Genomic DNA, 15,441 nt, shown 5'->3' on the forward strand with positions numbered 1-15,441 from the left:
TCGTCGTGGGTGGCAGCGATCGCGAATCGAGGAACTCGCAGCGAAGAATTAGAAATCACGAGTCGGCAGGAACTCGGGCAACTCCGATACTCGACATCCGAGGTTAGAGAACCGATGACAGAGATAGAGAAACAGATGGCGAAGCAGAGGGGAACAAAGGGGATGGTGTAGGCGTGGCAGAACCGCGAGCTTTGCCGCGATAGGCGTGGCAGAATCGACTGACCGCGGATACGCAGTAGCAGAGGGGAGCGATTTTCCCGTTACGGACACGCGGTTCCTCGCGACGTCACTTTGTGGTGCGGCGTCGAGCTAATCGCTCGTATCGCCGGTCGAAATCAAAACCGGTCGTTGATTCGTTCGTCGCTGAAAAACGCACGCGTTTCGCGTCGGTGAACGATCGGTGATCGGTGGTCGTACGTTTGCGTTTCGTTTCGAACACGATAACCCGGAAGACGGACAGAGTCGCGTAACGTAATCGCACATCGCGTGCAACATCCGCGATTCCGTATTAAAGGGTGAGGTTGGTTGAATTGGCCGGTCGGTCGGTCGGTTGTGCGGTCGTTCGATCGATCGATCGAGTCCCGTACGCCGATCAGAAGTCGATCGGCCACAGCGATCGACCATCGATCGATTACCGTTCCAGTTGAATCGATTGGACTTGACGTATTTCTATCGACGCTCGAGAACATTTAGACGCGTATGATCGAGTCTCGCGCGGTTAGCGAGAAAACGCGGTCGAAATTGCAAGTGATAGACGATCGATCGAAAAGTAGTGTTCGTGAAGGGGCCCGATACCGATACCAAGTATGTACTAACCGATCGATTTGAGGAATTTCGCACGATCGCTAAACCACGAACCAGGTATGCATTACAACGCCCAAGGGATCACGGAGGACTCGTACCTGCGACAGAGGCAACAGGAACATCAACAGCAACGACAACAACAGACGGGTCAACATACCGGCTACTCCGTACGGCAGAAGGGCCGCGATCGTTCGTGTTCACCGAGATCGGATGAAGTGCGGTCGCCCGGCTCCGAGGTGAGAGGAGAGACTGCTATCGGATCTCCGGAAAACATACGCTTCGTGGAAAACGGCTCTCCTTCGGAGCTCGGTGAGGAATCGCGAATGTCGAGGTATCGCGAAGAGAACGAGGCGAAGAGACCTTCCTTCTCGAAGCAGGAGAACGAGTCGGCGGCGAGTTTCTTTCGAGACCCGGAAGACACCGGTGTAAAGTGTTTCACCGAGGAAATGGTATCGGCGGTGGCGAGTCACTACAGAGAGTCGAATAACTCGCCGGGTAGAATCTCGCCGCAGGAATACGCGGTTCACTCGACCGACAGACGTCACAGTTCCTTTGGGAAAACGTCGTTCTGCATCGACGCGTTGCTCGGTCGGGCAACTGGGAAACCGGAGAGTCTGGATCACGAACGATCCGATAGACCGAACCAAAGATCGCTGTTCGCAACGCGAAATTCTGTCATCGACGCGAGCCCCTGTTTGACGAACTCGTTGGTCCGTGGCCACGATCGAGAATCCTCTTGCACTCTAGGAGGTGTAAGCGGAGCCGCTGGAACCGGCATCGTTACCGGTACTAACCTCGGTACTCGCGCTTGCACCGGTGCAGGCGAAACCGAAACTGCGAGCGCAGTTGGAATCGGAGTTGCGGTCGGCGTTGGTAATGGGACTGCGCTTATCGGCCCTGTTAGAACGGACGAGCAGAGAACATCATCTTCCCTCGGAGGCCTTTTGCATCCGTTCGACAGAACCGTCGTCCAACACGGACTCGCTTCGCCGTCGAACTTACAAGTTATTCGCGATCCAAGTGACAGACAAGATATTCGTGACCGATCCGTACGCGACGCTCATTTGTCCGGTATTCGCGTGGAATCGGTAGAAGAAACGACGAAAACGCCTTTCAAAGGAGAAAACGCTGGCATCGGTAACGGAGGATTTCGAGTGGATCGGTTGGAAAATATCGAGGACGACGGTTCGATCGAGGTTGATCCTACGAGAACGGGAAGCGCCAGCTCCGGAAGCAACGCGAGCCATAGTCCCATCTCCAGCCCTCCGATTTCCCCTGGATCGGAGGAACCCAGTGGCAACGCTATCCCTGGTAATCCGAATTTACCGAGTGGCCATTATAGCGCGCTCGGTAGCAACGCGGGAGTAGCACGACAAAATCAAGCGCTTCTCTTACATCCAAGTGGTCCCCTCATACATCCCGGAGGATTATATTATCATCCTGCCGGTGGTAGCGCGTTTCATTCGATACACAAGGAAGGTCAACCCGTCGGACATTCGCAGAGTGCCGGTGCTCATCCTCAGCAGCATCACATCCATCCACTCCAACTCGAGTGGTTGGCTAGGACTGGAATGTTGTATCCGAGGTTACCCGCCGATTTAGCCGGTGAGTTAGTAATCTTACCAAATACCCTACTTCGTTTCTAATTCTTTCACACTCGCCGAGCATCCAGTCGTTTCGTATCGATCTTTCATCCATCGAACACGAATTTCACATTTTACACTTCAGATTACGACCTTCTACGTTTCACGCAGCGAATTTTCTTGTACGCGCGCTATCGTTGATAGCTATCCGAACGCTTGCCTGCTTTTCACGAGATACGACGTTTAATTTGAAAATTACGAGCAAATCGAGTCGCAGTTATTTTATACTTTGTAGGTAATTGGCCGACTCGATTAAATCGATTTTTACGATAGACGATACGGAGTAATAAAACCGATACGATAATATTCAAAGATACGTCAAATTTCCAAATTTCTCTCATCTACTTACCGCCAAACTTCTCGTTTTAACGTTTCGAGGACGAAGATCCGAATTCTCGCTCGGGTTTCAATTCCGTGGTCGTACGCGTAGGAATACGAATTTGCATAAAAATACGCAACTTAGTCATAATTAATAATAAAAATACGTCTTGAGAGCAGATATGGAACATTTGTAAAACACGATAATCGGTGATAACCGATATAATCTCTTCACCTCGAAATCGAAAACTCTCTCCTTCTCGGCTTAACGTGCTTTTATCGTCTTTGCTCGTGTTCATTACGATATCGATCGTCTTAAGCGTAAATTAAACTAGAATTTTCATATATTTAAACGTAAGTAGGTAGATTAACTACTACCCGTAACAGCCTTATAAACATTCTGTCCTCCTCGTTATCTGAAAATAATACAACCTAGGGAAGGCTAATTAATATTGTAATTGTTTCACAAATCGTTTCTAAATTATAAATGACGTGCGATAGCAAGGTTGCGAAAAGTTTTAAAGATAGAAAGTCTGTTATCGTTCAGATTATTCGTTACGCTATTAGAAGGCGAGACAATACCATTTCGTGTTTTTAAAACGTCGACCAAACTACCGTGGTAATATCTCTCGTCTAAAATTGATATATATCGATGGGACAAAATTTGTTTGGAACACTAATGTTCAACGTTACCCTGACGTACGAACAACGTCATAAAATAGATCGACAGACTGCTCGTACGATAGGTAGATAACGAATGTTTACATGCTTAATGTAACTCTTTACCATGCTATATTGACTGGCTACTCCAGTTTTTAGGTTGGTTGTCAAATGATAACACAGAGGGACAGTTTCGCAGCATACTGTTGAAAATACGTATCTGTACCGTTCATTTCGAAATATAACATCCCTTATTTCAAGATATCGGGAAATTGTTACAGCCCTGATATCTTACGCTCGCTTCCACCTGCAGCAGTGTTCAAAGAGCAAATAACAAACATCACCGAACTCTGTATAAATGTTTGCAGGACCGTAAGACACAAACACCGAAGGAAACCCTTTTACACGACCGAGTTAACGTCATTGGCGAAATTTTACGAATCGCCAATTATAAATTATCCGTACACGATCGAAATAAACAGGGAAGGGTGGTTTCGTAGAAAATTCTAGAATCGTAGAATTATCGGGGAGACTTTGATGATCGTAGAATTATCTGTAAACCGTAACTTGCCACTCGTCTGTTCGCTGATATTATTTGGTACGCAATTAGCAAATTATCGCGCGAGAGGGTCTTGATAGCGCAGAAACGTCACGAGAATACCGGAATAAATAACAACGAGGTTCGAAGGAAAGATGAAGAAGAGTATCCGGCGAATAGAGAGGATCACGAGAGAAAGGAAGATGATTCCGGTTACTACTACGGTAAATTTCACGCTTAGAAAAAAGAGAGTGGTCGCGTTGTCCAGCCAATCAGTCGAAAGCTTTTATCGAACAAATTGGTCAGTGAACGTAGCGAACCAGGATGCCGAGATGGACCGAATCCGAATAAACGAGAATAGAAAGAGAGGGAAAGAGAGAAAAATGGGGGAAGAGCGGGAGTAAACGGAACGCGATTGTACGTGTATATGCGTGTGTATGTGTGTGGGTGTGTGTGTGTGTGTGTGTTTTAGAGCGAGAGGGTGGAAGAGAGGGAGAGAGAGAGAGAGAAAGAGAGAAAGAGAGAAAGAGAGTGAGAGGTGTTCGGAGCGAAGTGCGGGGTACTTTCTGTCAGATGATCCTGATTGGTAGTTGCCGAGCAATCCAACGTCGACGAAAAAGGCGAAAACCCGATAGCGTAAAACGAGCAACGGGTACAAAAAAAGCGGTCTCGCGGAATAAAATAAAACGGTTGCATTCAGCCCCACCTGAAGCGGCCGTTATCGCGTCGGCAGGGAACACGAACACGACTTGTTAAAAAATTGCTGGATGGGAGTATCGTCCCGTTCAGCCCTTTCTCCTCCCCTCCATCCTCCTCCTCCTCCTCCTCCTCCTCCTCCTCCTCCTCCTCCTCCTCCTCCTATGTCCACCGTCTCTGTCTGCCGTTTCTCTCTTTCACCTGTAGTCTCGCATTCTCGTATGCTCTCGACGTTATGTAAATAACGATGAGTACGCGACTCAGCGGCTCGGCACGGTGAGCTGACACGGGAAGGGAGAGGCAGGGTGGAAAACAGGTAGACGCGAGCTTTTATTTGTGGAATATTTGTCGCGCGTTATACCAACGACGATATTCCAACAACACCGTGTTTCATCTATTTTGAGTCGAGCTTTGCAGTATCGAAATTTAACTAGTGCGATACCGGTGGCTGCCGGCTAACTCGCGATCTTCCATCCTCGGCGTATCCCAAATCCCGATATCTCTACCTCGTGTACACTAAAAACGGTTTCCCGTGTCCCCGCGTGTCCATCCGGCCGATACCAGTTTGCATTCGGATTAATCGAAATCGACCGAAACGACTTTTCAACTTGCGCGATATCCACGCCAGTGTTTAACGTGCGAAGGTTTTTAAGCCTGGCATCTTCTTTTCGCCACGCCGTTAATAACGATCGAACAGCTTTCTGAAAAAAAGGAAAAGACCCACGGATCTATGTAAAATACATGGATCTTGTCTTTGATTATCGATTCGCGCGTAGCTAATATTAAAAATATACAAGTGAAACGTACCACGTAATCTGGCCGATTCTCTCGATTTTCCAACGATCCTATTGATTGTCCTACAACGTGTACGTGTAAAGCAATACGTGTAACGAAAAATGACAGGGTAAATTAAACGACGAGTAACACGAAGAAGAAACGAGAGATAAAATTTACAATGTAAATAGAAGAATAGGATAAGACTATGAGATACTTCGATTAATCGAAAAGCATCGAAAAAGAGAAAGATGATAATAATTTATATAATATTAGACGTCGTCGTACCGGATTGAATTTCTCAACAGTTCTTTGGTCTCGTCGATTTTCCGTTCTCCGAATTCACCAAGAACGTGGAACGAGATTCGCTTTACAAGTTACGGTGAAAAAATAATGGCGGAAGATGTCGAAGAGATGGTAGGAGGTCTGCCAACAAAAGGGGATGATACCCGAGAGATGAAGCACGCGAAGGGTTGGCGGATGATTTAATTAGTTAATTGTGCGTCATTCATCCGTCTATTCATCCCCTTCGCCCTTCTCTCCACGATAGCATAACGCCGACGCAGACGTTCTAAGGTTGCCATGGAAACTCCACGGACTTACATAGACCGTTCCAACAGCTAATTTCGCTCATCTTTGAAACAATCCAAGAACGCAAATCGCTTTTTATCTATCTGTATGAAATGTCTCGTAACTTTAACCAGTATCGATGTTTTTCCTTTCTTCGTTGCGAGGAGATCGGAAAAATAAAAAAAACGCCTAATAACGATTATATCGTAGTACATATTGTTTTTGAGTCGTTTACGGCTTGAATTTCGATAGAAATCGAAGACCACGAGCAAAGTTATCATAATTTATAAGCATATTTTCTGTTTTCCAAAGAGGAGCTTTAAGATCCTCGTATTGGGAAATTTAAAGATGGACAGTAGATAACGCGCGAAAATGTATAAAATACCTACGACGCGATACTCGTTATAGCTTTTAACGCATAAACATTCGCGGTTTACGTATTATCGAAACTATCGTTTCCCTACATTTTCGGGTTAAACGTACGATTTGGTCATCTTCCTGAACGTGTAAGAGATCATTGTCGTTAGTCGTGCTACCGAGCGTTCGAGCCTCGACGAAAATCGTGTCGATTCCGACTTAGTACGTCGTACGCTCGTTACTTTCTACTACTATTATTCTATCAAAGTATATGGACGTTCGCGTCAAGCGAATAACACGTCCTCCCTTGATAAAGCAGTCTCGAGCTGTTTGAATTAATCTCGACGAAGCTTTTCGCGATATTGTATACGATATCGTCGATGATGGTTGAGAAATGAGAAACCAGCAATTAATTGCACACCGACGTACACATATGGGAAAGATGGTGATGTGCATAAACGTGAGCGCGCGCAGACACGCTATATACGCGTACATAGAAATCGGAAACGCGTATGCAGAGTGTGTAGGAACGTTAGTAGATGGATACATGGAAACACGTTGAAAACGTCTAGTGGCGTTGCAGTAGCGGTCGCGTCAGTCTACCTGTCTATAGGCATGTAGGCGGTAATGGTGTTTCTGAATTAGCTGCCAGCTAGTTTGGCCGCCCGCAAGCAAACAGATCTTGGTTACCCGATGTGTAACGTTCCACGTTCGCCCAAACCATCCTATATCTCTATGATCTGGTCTGATCGCGCCGTAGCCACATGGTCTCGTGCAAACGATGACACGAGAGCACAGCTTTCCGTGTACACGTCGTGTATAAATATGACCGTGTTCGATGTACACCACCGGCTGACGAAAGTAGTCGAAAGCATAGAAACTTTTACGTTCGTATCGTATGCGTTGTACGAAACAATTGCAAGTTTCATTAGCGCTACAACGAGACACACGTTTGTCTTGATTGTGCTGACCGAATCGGAAACTAGATCGGAAGCGTACATAACGATTACAAGACGTTCGTTTGATAAAAACTCGGTACACAGCACGAACACTCGTCTTAAGCGTAGAATACGCGTTAAATAAGGTTCCACCGAATATCGAGATTTATCAATAAAACGAATAATCCTGCTATACGAAATATACGCTTGTACCAAGTATCTTGTAATTTTTAACGCGTTACATCTTAATCGCTGCGGATGTCGTGATTGTTTTAATTTCGTGGGAACACGTTCCAAGTGAAACATCAGGAAATCGAAATGTCTGTACACGCTCCGCCCTCCTTAATCAAGATAATTAAGATGCCCGAGAAAAATTAAAGCGAGAAACCGGAATTTTATTCCTAAATAGGTATTCTACGATAGATAATCGTACGATAGATAACCAAGTACATATACAGCGAGAATGGTAACGGATAAAATCGTCGATTCTGCGGATGATTACCGCAACGCCTGGCGTAGTTGGTAGGGGAAGCAGACGCGGAGCTCGTCCAGTTAGTAGTAGCCCGATGATAAAAGTAAATGGTAACGTTCTGGATGTTTATGACGTGATTCGCGGCGAGTTTCACGGAGCGCAGTTTCAAATTAAATCCAACCATTTTGGGTAGAGAAAATAATCTCTGACAAAAGTTGGCCAACTTTTTCCTCGCTCGGTATTCATCTGCCCTCGCCACTGGCTTCCGCGGATCTCCAATCGTATGGCGCAAGTGGAAGCGGGAGTCGATGACGTCTCGCGATCAAGGCTGTAGAGGGATGGTGGATACCCACCGACGTTACCCTCGCCTCGTCTTCGTTCACCTCTGATACGAGGGGTTGAGAATTTGGGGGCGGGTCGTATCGAGCACTCAGGGGCTGCAGGCGGAGCTTCCGCCGCTATACGAGACAAGGAGAGGGAGCAAGATCTGGTGCGAGCGCGCGCGCGCGAACACGCGCCCGGAACGCACGCACGCACTCACGCACGCGTGCACACACGCCCGTTCACACCCATCAAGGGAAACCGAGGAGGGACCAGGGAGCAGGAAAACGAGGAGAACGGGAATGGAGTTACGAGTAAGAATACGAAACTACGGGACGCATCGACGACCAGAGGAATCAGGAGGATCAGAAAATTGCAGTAGAATGGGAAGAAAAGTAACAGGGAAGGGAGCCATGCATGTACCGACTGTGTAGTAGGATTTACCGCGATGATTGCAACGTAGAAATCGAACGGTGGATGACGATGAGTTTCATTTTATAAGTAGAATAGAGAAATGAGAAGAAAAAGAAAAATAAAGTTACGAGTAGGACTATGGTTCCAGTGAGTGCGCGTTACGACCACTGAAATTTCAGGAACGATGTAACTACTCTTTTTAAGAGTTTATATGCTTGATCGTTTTTAGTATGTTTCATTTTATAAATACGAAAACAGGGAGGAAAGAAGCAGGGATAAAGATACGAATAAGGATAGGAAACTAGAAAAGATCGATAAGATGAACGAGGAGGATCAGGAAATTGCAGTAGAATGGAAGCAAAAGTAACAGGGAAATGAACCGTATATGTACAGACTACATAGGGAAGATTCACTGCGACAATTGACATGTAAAATTCTGACTACTGCCCAATTGAACGAACCTCTGCGCATTAACTCCACCTATTTAAAACGTAAACTTCCATTTAGAAAAATTATGGCTTAGTCTACTTTTGCTCTCAGCAGGTCCATTGTCAATTAGTCTCTTGAAGCTGGTCGTACGTTCTATCGAAATTATATGTTCGTAATCCGTGGCAGAATATTTTTACGGCTCGCGTCGTTTCACTAACGATCGTATTACGTATCGGCAATTTCCTTCCAAAATAAATGCAGATCTACAGAACATGTTATTTCATTAACACGACATCGTGTTCAGTTTTGAAATGATAAATAGGATGTCTTGACTAAGAACAACTACCAAATACTTCCTCGCCCTTCGAACCAGACCAGATGCGACAAAGAGAAAACCAAAAGACGATAGTAACGATACCAAATGGAATCACAAATTGGAGAAGTGTGTATTTGGTACAGTAAGAGGTTGAGCCGGGTGGGGGGCGGGAAATATGAGCAATAGTGGGGTAGAATAGCGTTAAGTACAGATAATGGCTGGTGTTTACCGGTATGGTGATCAGCATGATTTAAGAGCAGCCTGGCGTGAAGCGGCTAATAGGACCCCAAATAAATTAAATTATCATGATAAAAGTGTAGCGGGGTGAGAACGACGTTAACCTTAACAGCACCCCATTGCTTCACCCTGCACAGAGGAGCACGAAAATGGTGATTGTCCACTCGATGGTGCGCCGCCCTTCTTGTTTACCGACATCTGTCATAACTTGCACCATTTCTCCCTGGCACCTTCGCACTCGTGCAATTCCAGTGGCTTCCCAACACTATGTATCGATGCTTTCGCTTTTTCATTCGATTTCGCTTGATTTAATCAAAATTCACCGAGGAAACATCGAAGGTAACGAGAGAGAGGAACGAAATTGTTTCTCGAAGACGATTCAGCTTTCTGAGAAAAGAGCCCATAAAACGAAACTGATAATAACTCGATCATTTTGTAACATTGGCTACGTCTCAATTAGATTAAACAGACTGTAATAGTCTTTAAAAAACATCGTTCTTTTCGTATTTACGAAATAGATGAAAGTTTTAGAATTAGAGTACGAACGTTTATGCATTTATCTAGCACGATTTTACAAAGTCTTCTGCACCGAAGTCTGCGTAATCGCACGATTATTGGTTTCGATCAAATTTAACGGAAATATGTAATAATACGAATAGCAGAGAATCGGTAGAGGCGAACAGAAGCGACCGCCGAGATAGCAATTGCGACGGGAACGGAGAAAAAGAAGGAAAATCATGGAACCATATGTGCTCAGCGGGTGGCAAACCATCTTTCCGAGGGACGATTAATATATCTACGACCGACATAAATAACGAAACCAAACCATAGACGGTTTGTATTTGGAAGTAATATCGATAGCAATATGTTATTATGTACGATATTCGTTACGTTCGATCGTAGAAATTTTTCTAAACGTAGGGTAAGGTATATTTACGTCAAATTATAGCAATTTACTTGTAATTCTCCATATGCGATCACGAACAAATTTTGAACGATCTACGGTGATCTTGTATGACAAATGTTCAAACGATTTCGTAAGTCACCATTATGCTACGTGTTAAGTACTTATACGATATGCAGGTGCGGTGAAAAGTACGGTGTATCCGCATCGAGATCTTACAACGCGGTTCACCATACTTTTTTCTCCAAACGCTTTCAGCTTACGATGCGACCCACCAATTTACCTACATAGCAAGTGTGTGACCGGCTGTCAATGTTTGTACACATGGCAATGTTTAGTCGCGCGTACAGCCAGATTAATCTGGAACGTGCGATACCCTTATGTCGCTCTTAATCAGCCGCTTAGTCAAACATTCAACACCATGGGCCTGTTTCATTTTTCCGCCTTAGGATGTTGACAGATCGCTACGACGACGATGCGCTCACGCATCAAACATCTTTTCTCGGATAGGCGAAATCTCTGGTCTTTCCTCTTTCATTAGATGTAAGTTACCAGAGCCAACGTTACGTACGGTTTAAATCAAAATTTTCGTTTTAACACAGAATCTTATCGCTATCGATAAGTCAAATGTCGTACAAATTTGGTTTATCGAAATTCTAAGGGACGAGAAAGTGTGTACGATAGAGGGTGTATAGTCTACGTTTATATAAGCAAAATGCAACGCGTCTTGAAGAATACATTGTACGATTTGACAGTGATAATCATCGATCCATCGTTGTTGTTCCCTTCGCGAAGGAAGTCGAATTTCGTTTTGATTTATTGCGCGTATAAAGTCATAAAGAAGAGAAAATCGGGTCTGGCCAAGACCCGTTCATAGGGCTAATCGTTAGGGCGGTCACCCTCGTCTTCTGTCCTTCCCTTTCTACCTTTCCCCCTTCCTATTTTCAACCCCAAATCATAGTATTGCAGCCCAGGGGGATTTACACTGGCGGTAATTGCATTAGCATTCGATGATTTTTATTGGTCTCTCCTTGCGATTAGTATTAATTCGAGCCAACATTATCAATAACAGGCAATACTGATTTTCTTCTATTCCATTCAATTGTGAGCGTCGAACAAGAAAACTCGGAATAACAGACTGCGGAATATTCATGCAAATTCGTGTTTCTATAAACGCGATTAAAAACAGAGCCTGAGAATGACAAAGCGTATATTTTTGCAAATTAAAATCTTTGATAATAGGATGCTTCTCGTATCATAAAATAAAGCGTGTACCGTCCGGACAATGTTTCTTTAAAAAAAAAAAAGAATTCTTTCGCGTAAAAGAGCCAAGTATGTTAAATATATCCAAATATACTTATCATCGACAGGTTGCGCGGCCCAGCATGCCCTCCTTGGAAAAACGAGAAGGCCGAGAACCGCTTTCACGTCGCAACAGCTACTCGAATTGGAAAAACAATTTAGACAGAACAAGTACCTTAGCAGACCGAAGAGATTCGAAGTGGCCACTTCGTTAATGCTCACGGAAACACAGGTAAACGCTGCTTCATCTGTACCTTTATGAATCGCTACACCAAATCGCTAAACCGAATTAAATCGAATACATGCATAATAGACCAACCCTCGTCCAGCGGAAGCTGATTCATTGTTATCATGAGAGCCGAATATTTTATTCGATAGTCGTACAGTGCGAAGGGAGAGGCCCTTCGCTCCCGCGTGATAACCAAATTTACTTAGAAAATAAAATCGTTCGTATAATTTGACAGAGTGATAATACGTAAATGTAACATAAATGCACGCGAAAAAAATATGACGATTTTGAAAGTAACAAGGGTGAACTATCTATATATGGTATGTGCATGAGCCAGAATTGACCCAGCCTTTGCTGTTCGAGGGTTAATAGCTTCCTTAATCGCTTCAAATTCATTCTCTCTTTTAATTTCTTCTTTTTCCTTCTAGTTTCCTTCGTCGTTTCTCTTCTTCTTTTTCTTGCTTTCTCCTTCTTTCTTTTTTGTTTGTTTCACTTAAGGAAAGACGCGGCGATTCGAGTCGTCAGTATAGTAAAAAAAAAAAACGTGGGTGTAAAAAAAGAAAATGGAAGAGAGAATGAAGAAAGGGAAAAAGCCTCCAGAGAAATCGGTGAAATAATCCAGGACCCTTCTCCTTTGCCGGGGCGAACGTGAACGAGCGAATCTCTTGCATAGTTCAACAACTTAAACATAACTTTGAAGCTTACGTGTTCTGACGGATCGCTCGGCAAATAGCAACGAAAGTCTGAATTATGGGAGACTGAGTCCCTGATTTGTTTCGATATTCAACTGATTCAAGTTGAAGCATTTAGTTTCCGAATTGTCCGGTCGTTGCGTTTCCTCGTCACATCGTTCCTTCATCTTCCCCTTATGGTATCGACGAAAGGAAGGAAATGCATGTCCAAGTATATTAATACTCGTTAATACTAAATCTAATTAATCGTGATATATTCGATACACGCTATCGATCACAAGTATCAGGACAATTACGAGAAACAAGATAAGCTGGAAAAATCTGTAGAAACTTACTAAAACATCAGGGATTATTAGGTATTTCGCTTGAAATCAAGATAATAAAAATCAGAGATCGAAAGAATTATGGAACTTTTTCATAGATCTCATTTAAAACGTGTACCGTGAAACTTTTTTTAGAAAACGTTCTCGCATTACAAGTTCCGACGAGGACAGATGAAAGATAGTTGTTGAAAATAAAAGTGTTAGTTTCGGCAGAACTTGTAAAATACGAGAATAGCAATTTTTCTACGACAGGAAAGATATTTTGTTCGTCGATATTAAAAATGTTCTCAATAGTATCGCGATAATATCGAATAATTATTACGATTATCGATATTCTGAATATGTTATTTGTTTGTAATATTTATGCAGATAATTCACGTTTCGTAGCTTGCTTAGCTTTAAATCGTTAAAAAATGTTACTCAGGTATTATTCTTGACAAGAATACTTGTCTTCCCCTCATGTTACGACTTTCGTACCTTTTACTCGACAAACATATGAATAATTCGATATTATATCGTTAAATAAAGGTAATATTTGATAATTCGCTACTTTTATTCACTTTATGGAACATTTTCTAATACACGTCCTAGAGTATCAGCTTCATGAGAATTTTAAAGAAGTTCCTAAGGGTAACATCTCTTTCCATCAAAATTTCACAGCTCGAACAGAGTTTTTTTTTTTTTAAAGCGAAAGATAACTGTTTATTTAGATCTCTGATAAAAATCTCATCGATTCTAATTAATAAATTTGCTTGACAATAAAATTCTTATCAATTATAAGCGATAAACATCTAATATTTAATCGCTTTCAAATGTTACCAACTCTATAACCCAATTTCTATGATCACGAGAATCGTGTCTGGTTACAGCACAGTTACGGTACAGATTGTAAAATTTTAAAAACTTTCCTACCATATACGTTCTATATATTCATAAAAATTTTCGAATACTTTCGTGAGTGACTGTAGCTATTATCGCGAGAAGAAAGCACGTTTCTTTCCTCGAAGGGTGAAGACGTACTAGGGCTGGGAACGAGACATCAGGGAGGTTCAAGCACGTGATATGTTGTCCAAAGGATTTACACATCGTTCTCTTGTGGGATTCGGCAAGGAAATATCGAGTCCATGTACTTAGGTATATTTGCAGCGATTTAAGGGGTCGTATTGTATCCTATACGCGACTACAATTTTTTCGCATTCGAGCGATACGATTCAGTGTCGTGTTTCAGTACTCCGCTGTACCATAGTAAAAAGCAAACTTCTTCGTTACTTTAACGTTTTTATAGACGACCTTCCTTTTTCTTCTCCACGTCCATTTACTCGAACGTCACTATGCACCCCATGGATAATTGCCATTAAAATTTATGTATGAGCAATGTGTGTTAAAATTCAGGTGAAAATCTGGTTTCAAAATCGACGAATGAAATGGAAAAGGAGTAAAAAGGCACAACAGGAGGCGCGGGCGAATAATAAGGTCGAGGACGGAGGAAACGTGAGAAGCAGCGAGAGGGAAACTGGCGGTGATCCGAATCCAAATTCGCCGAGTCCGCAGGAGGATAGCAAAGGTACTCTACAAGAAACGCAGAGGAACGCGACCGAACTTCAGGAGCCGCTTTATCGACCTTACGTGGTATAAAACTCTGACCAAAATGATCGACCCAGTGGTGTGCCAAATGTGAATCAACCGATGTAAGTTGCTGCTTGGCGTCATTTTGTCGATTAAATCTCTTGTTGATATCTTTGATACTTGGTGTGATATGTTCGATCGTTTCTCGAGTGAATTTTTAATACTACGCAATAACAACAACAACAACAACAACAACAACATCGTTAGTCGATCGAAAAACGGAGAGATGTACGTGCAAAAAGGATTCAATGGCAAATCGATCGATTAGATTTCACAAACAAATCGCAAATAGAGTCGCGTGCATGTATGATGTAAGTATCGACTTATACTGTACGCATGCTGGTGTAACATGGCAAAACTCGTATGTAAATATAGGGAACAATACGATGGATAATACACGCATATACGCACACACGCATAAATACACAGCAGCTCGTAGCTACAAAAGTATCTTCAAATTTTCAATTCTTATAGGAGGTACGAGGTACAAAATGATTTTTACACGAACCTCTCAGAAATCACACCGATCGATTCCGCTATTTTTTTTTATTAATTTTCCAATTTCATTTCTCATTTCAATTCTGAAGAATCGATTAAATTCGTAAGTTCCATAGGTTTATTCGTAACTGACGTACGTTATCGCGTAAAAGCGTATCGCGAGAAAATTACACGAATAACGATAGATTGTAAGGTAGACTTAAAAAATATCAAGTTCATTCGTGTGACTTCTGAGTGACTAACGCGTAACGCGATAGAGATAAAAATTGAAAATCTCTGGGTGGTTTCGTAAAGTGGATTTAAAAAACGGTGTTCGTAACATCGTCGCTTACTTCTCAGATTTATCAAGTTCATTGATGTGACTTCTCAGTGACTAATAC

The 15,441-nt window shown here is 43.1% G+C and overlaps 1 protein-coding gene across 1 annotated transcript; it reads left to right on the plus strand.

Annotated features, from left to right (window-relative positions):
- Positions 1 to 592: 592 nt before the first annotated feature.
- exex (motor neuron and pancreas homeobox extra-extra) lies at positions 593 to 14,724 on the plus strand. The gene is made up of 3 exons (XM_033330045.2): positions 593 to 2,409; positions 11,762 to 11,925; positions 14,330 to 14,724. The coding sequence occupies exons 1-3, from the start codon at positions 864 to 866 to the stop codon at positions 14,570 to 14,572; spliced, it is 1,953 nt and encodes a 650-aa protein (XP_033185936.2). The 5' UTR covers positions 593 to 863; the 3' UTR covers positions 14,573 to 14,724.
- The last annotated feature ends 717 nt before the right edge of the window (positions 14,725 to 15,441 follow it).

Source organism: Bombus vancouverensis, chromosome 11, assembly GCF_051014615.1.
Source record: "Bombus vancouverensis nearcticus chromosome 11, iyBomVanc1_principal, whole genome shotgun sequence".
Lineage (NCBI taxonomy): Eukaryota > Metazoa > Arthropoda > Insecta > Hymenoptera > Apidae > Bombus > Bombus vancouverensis.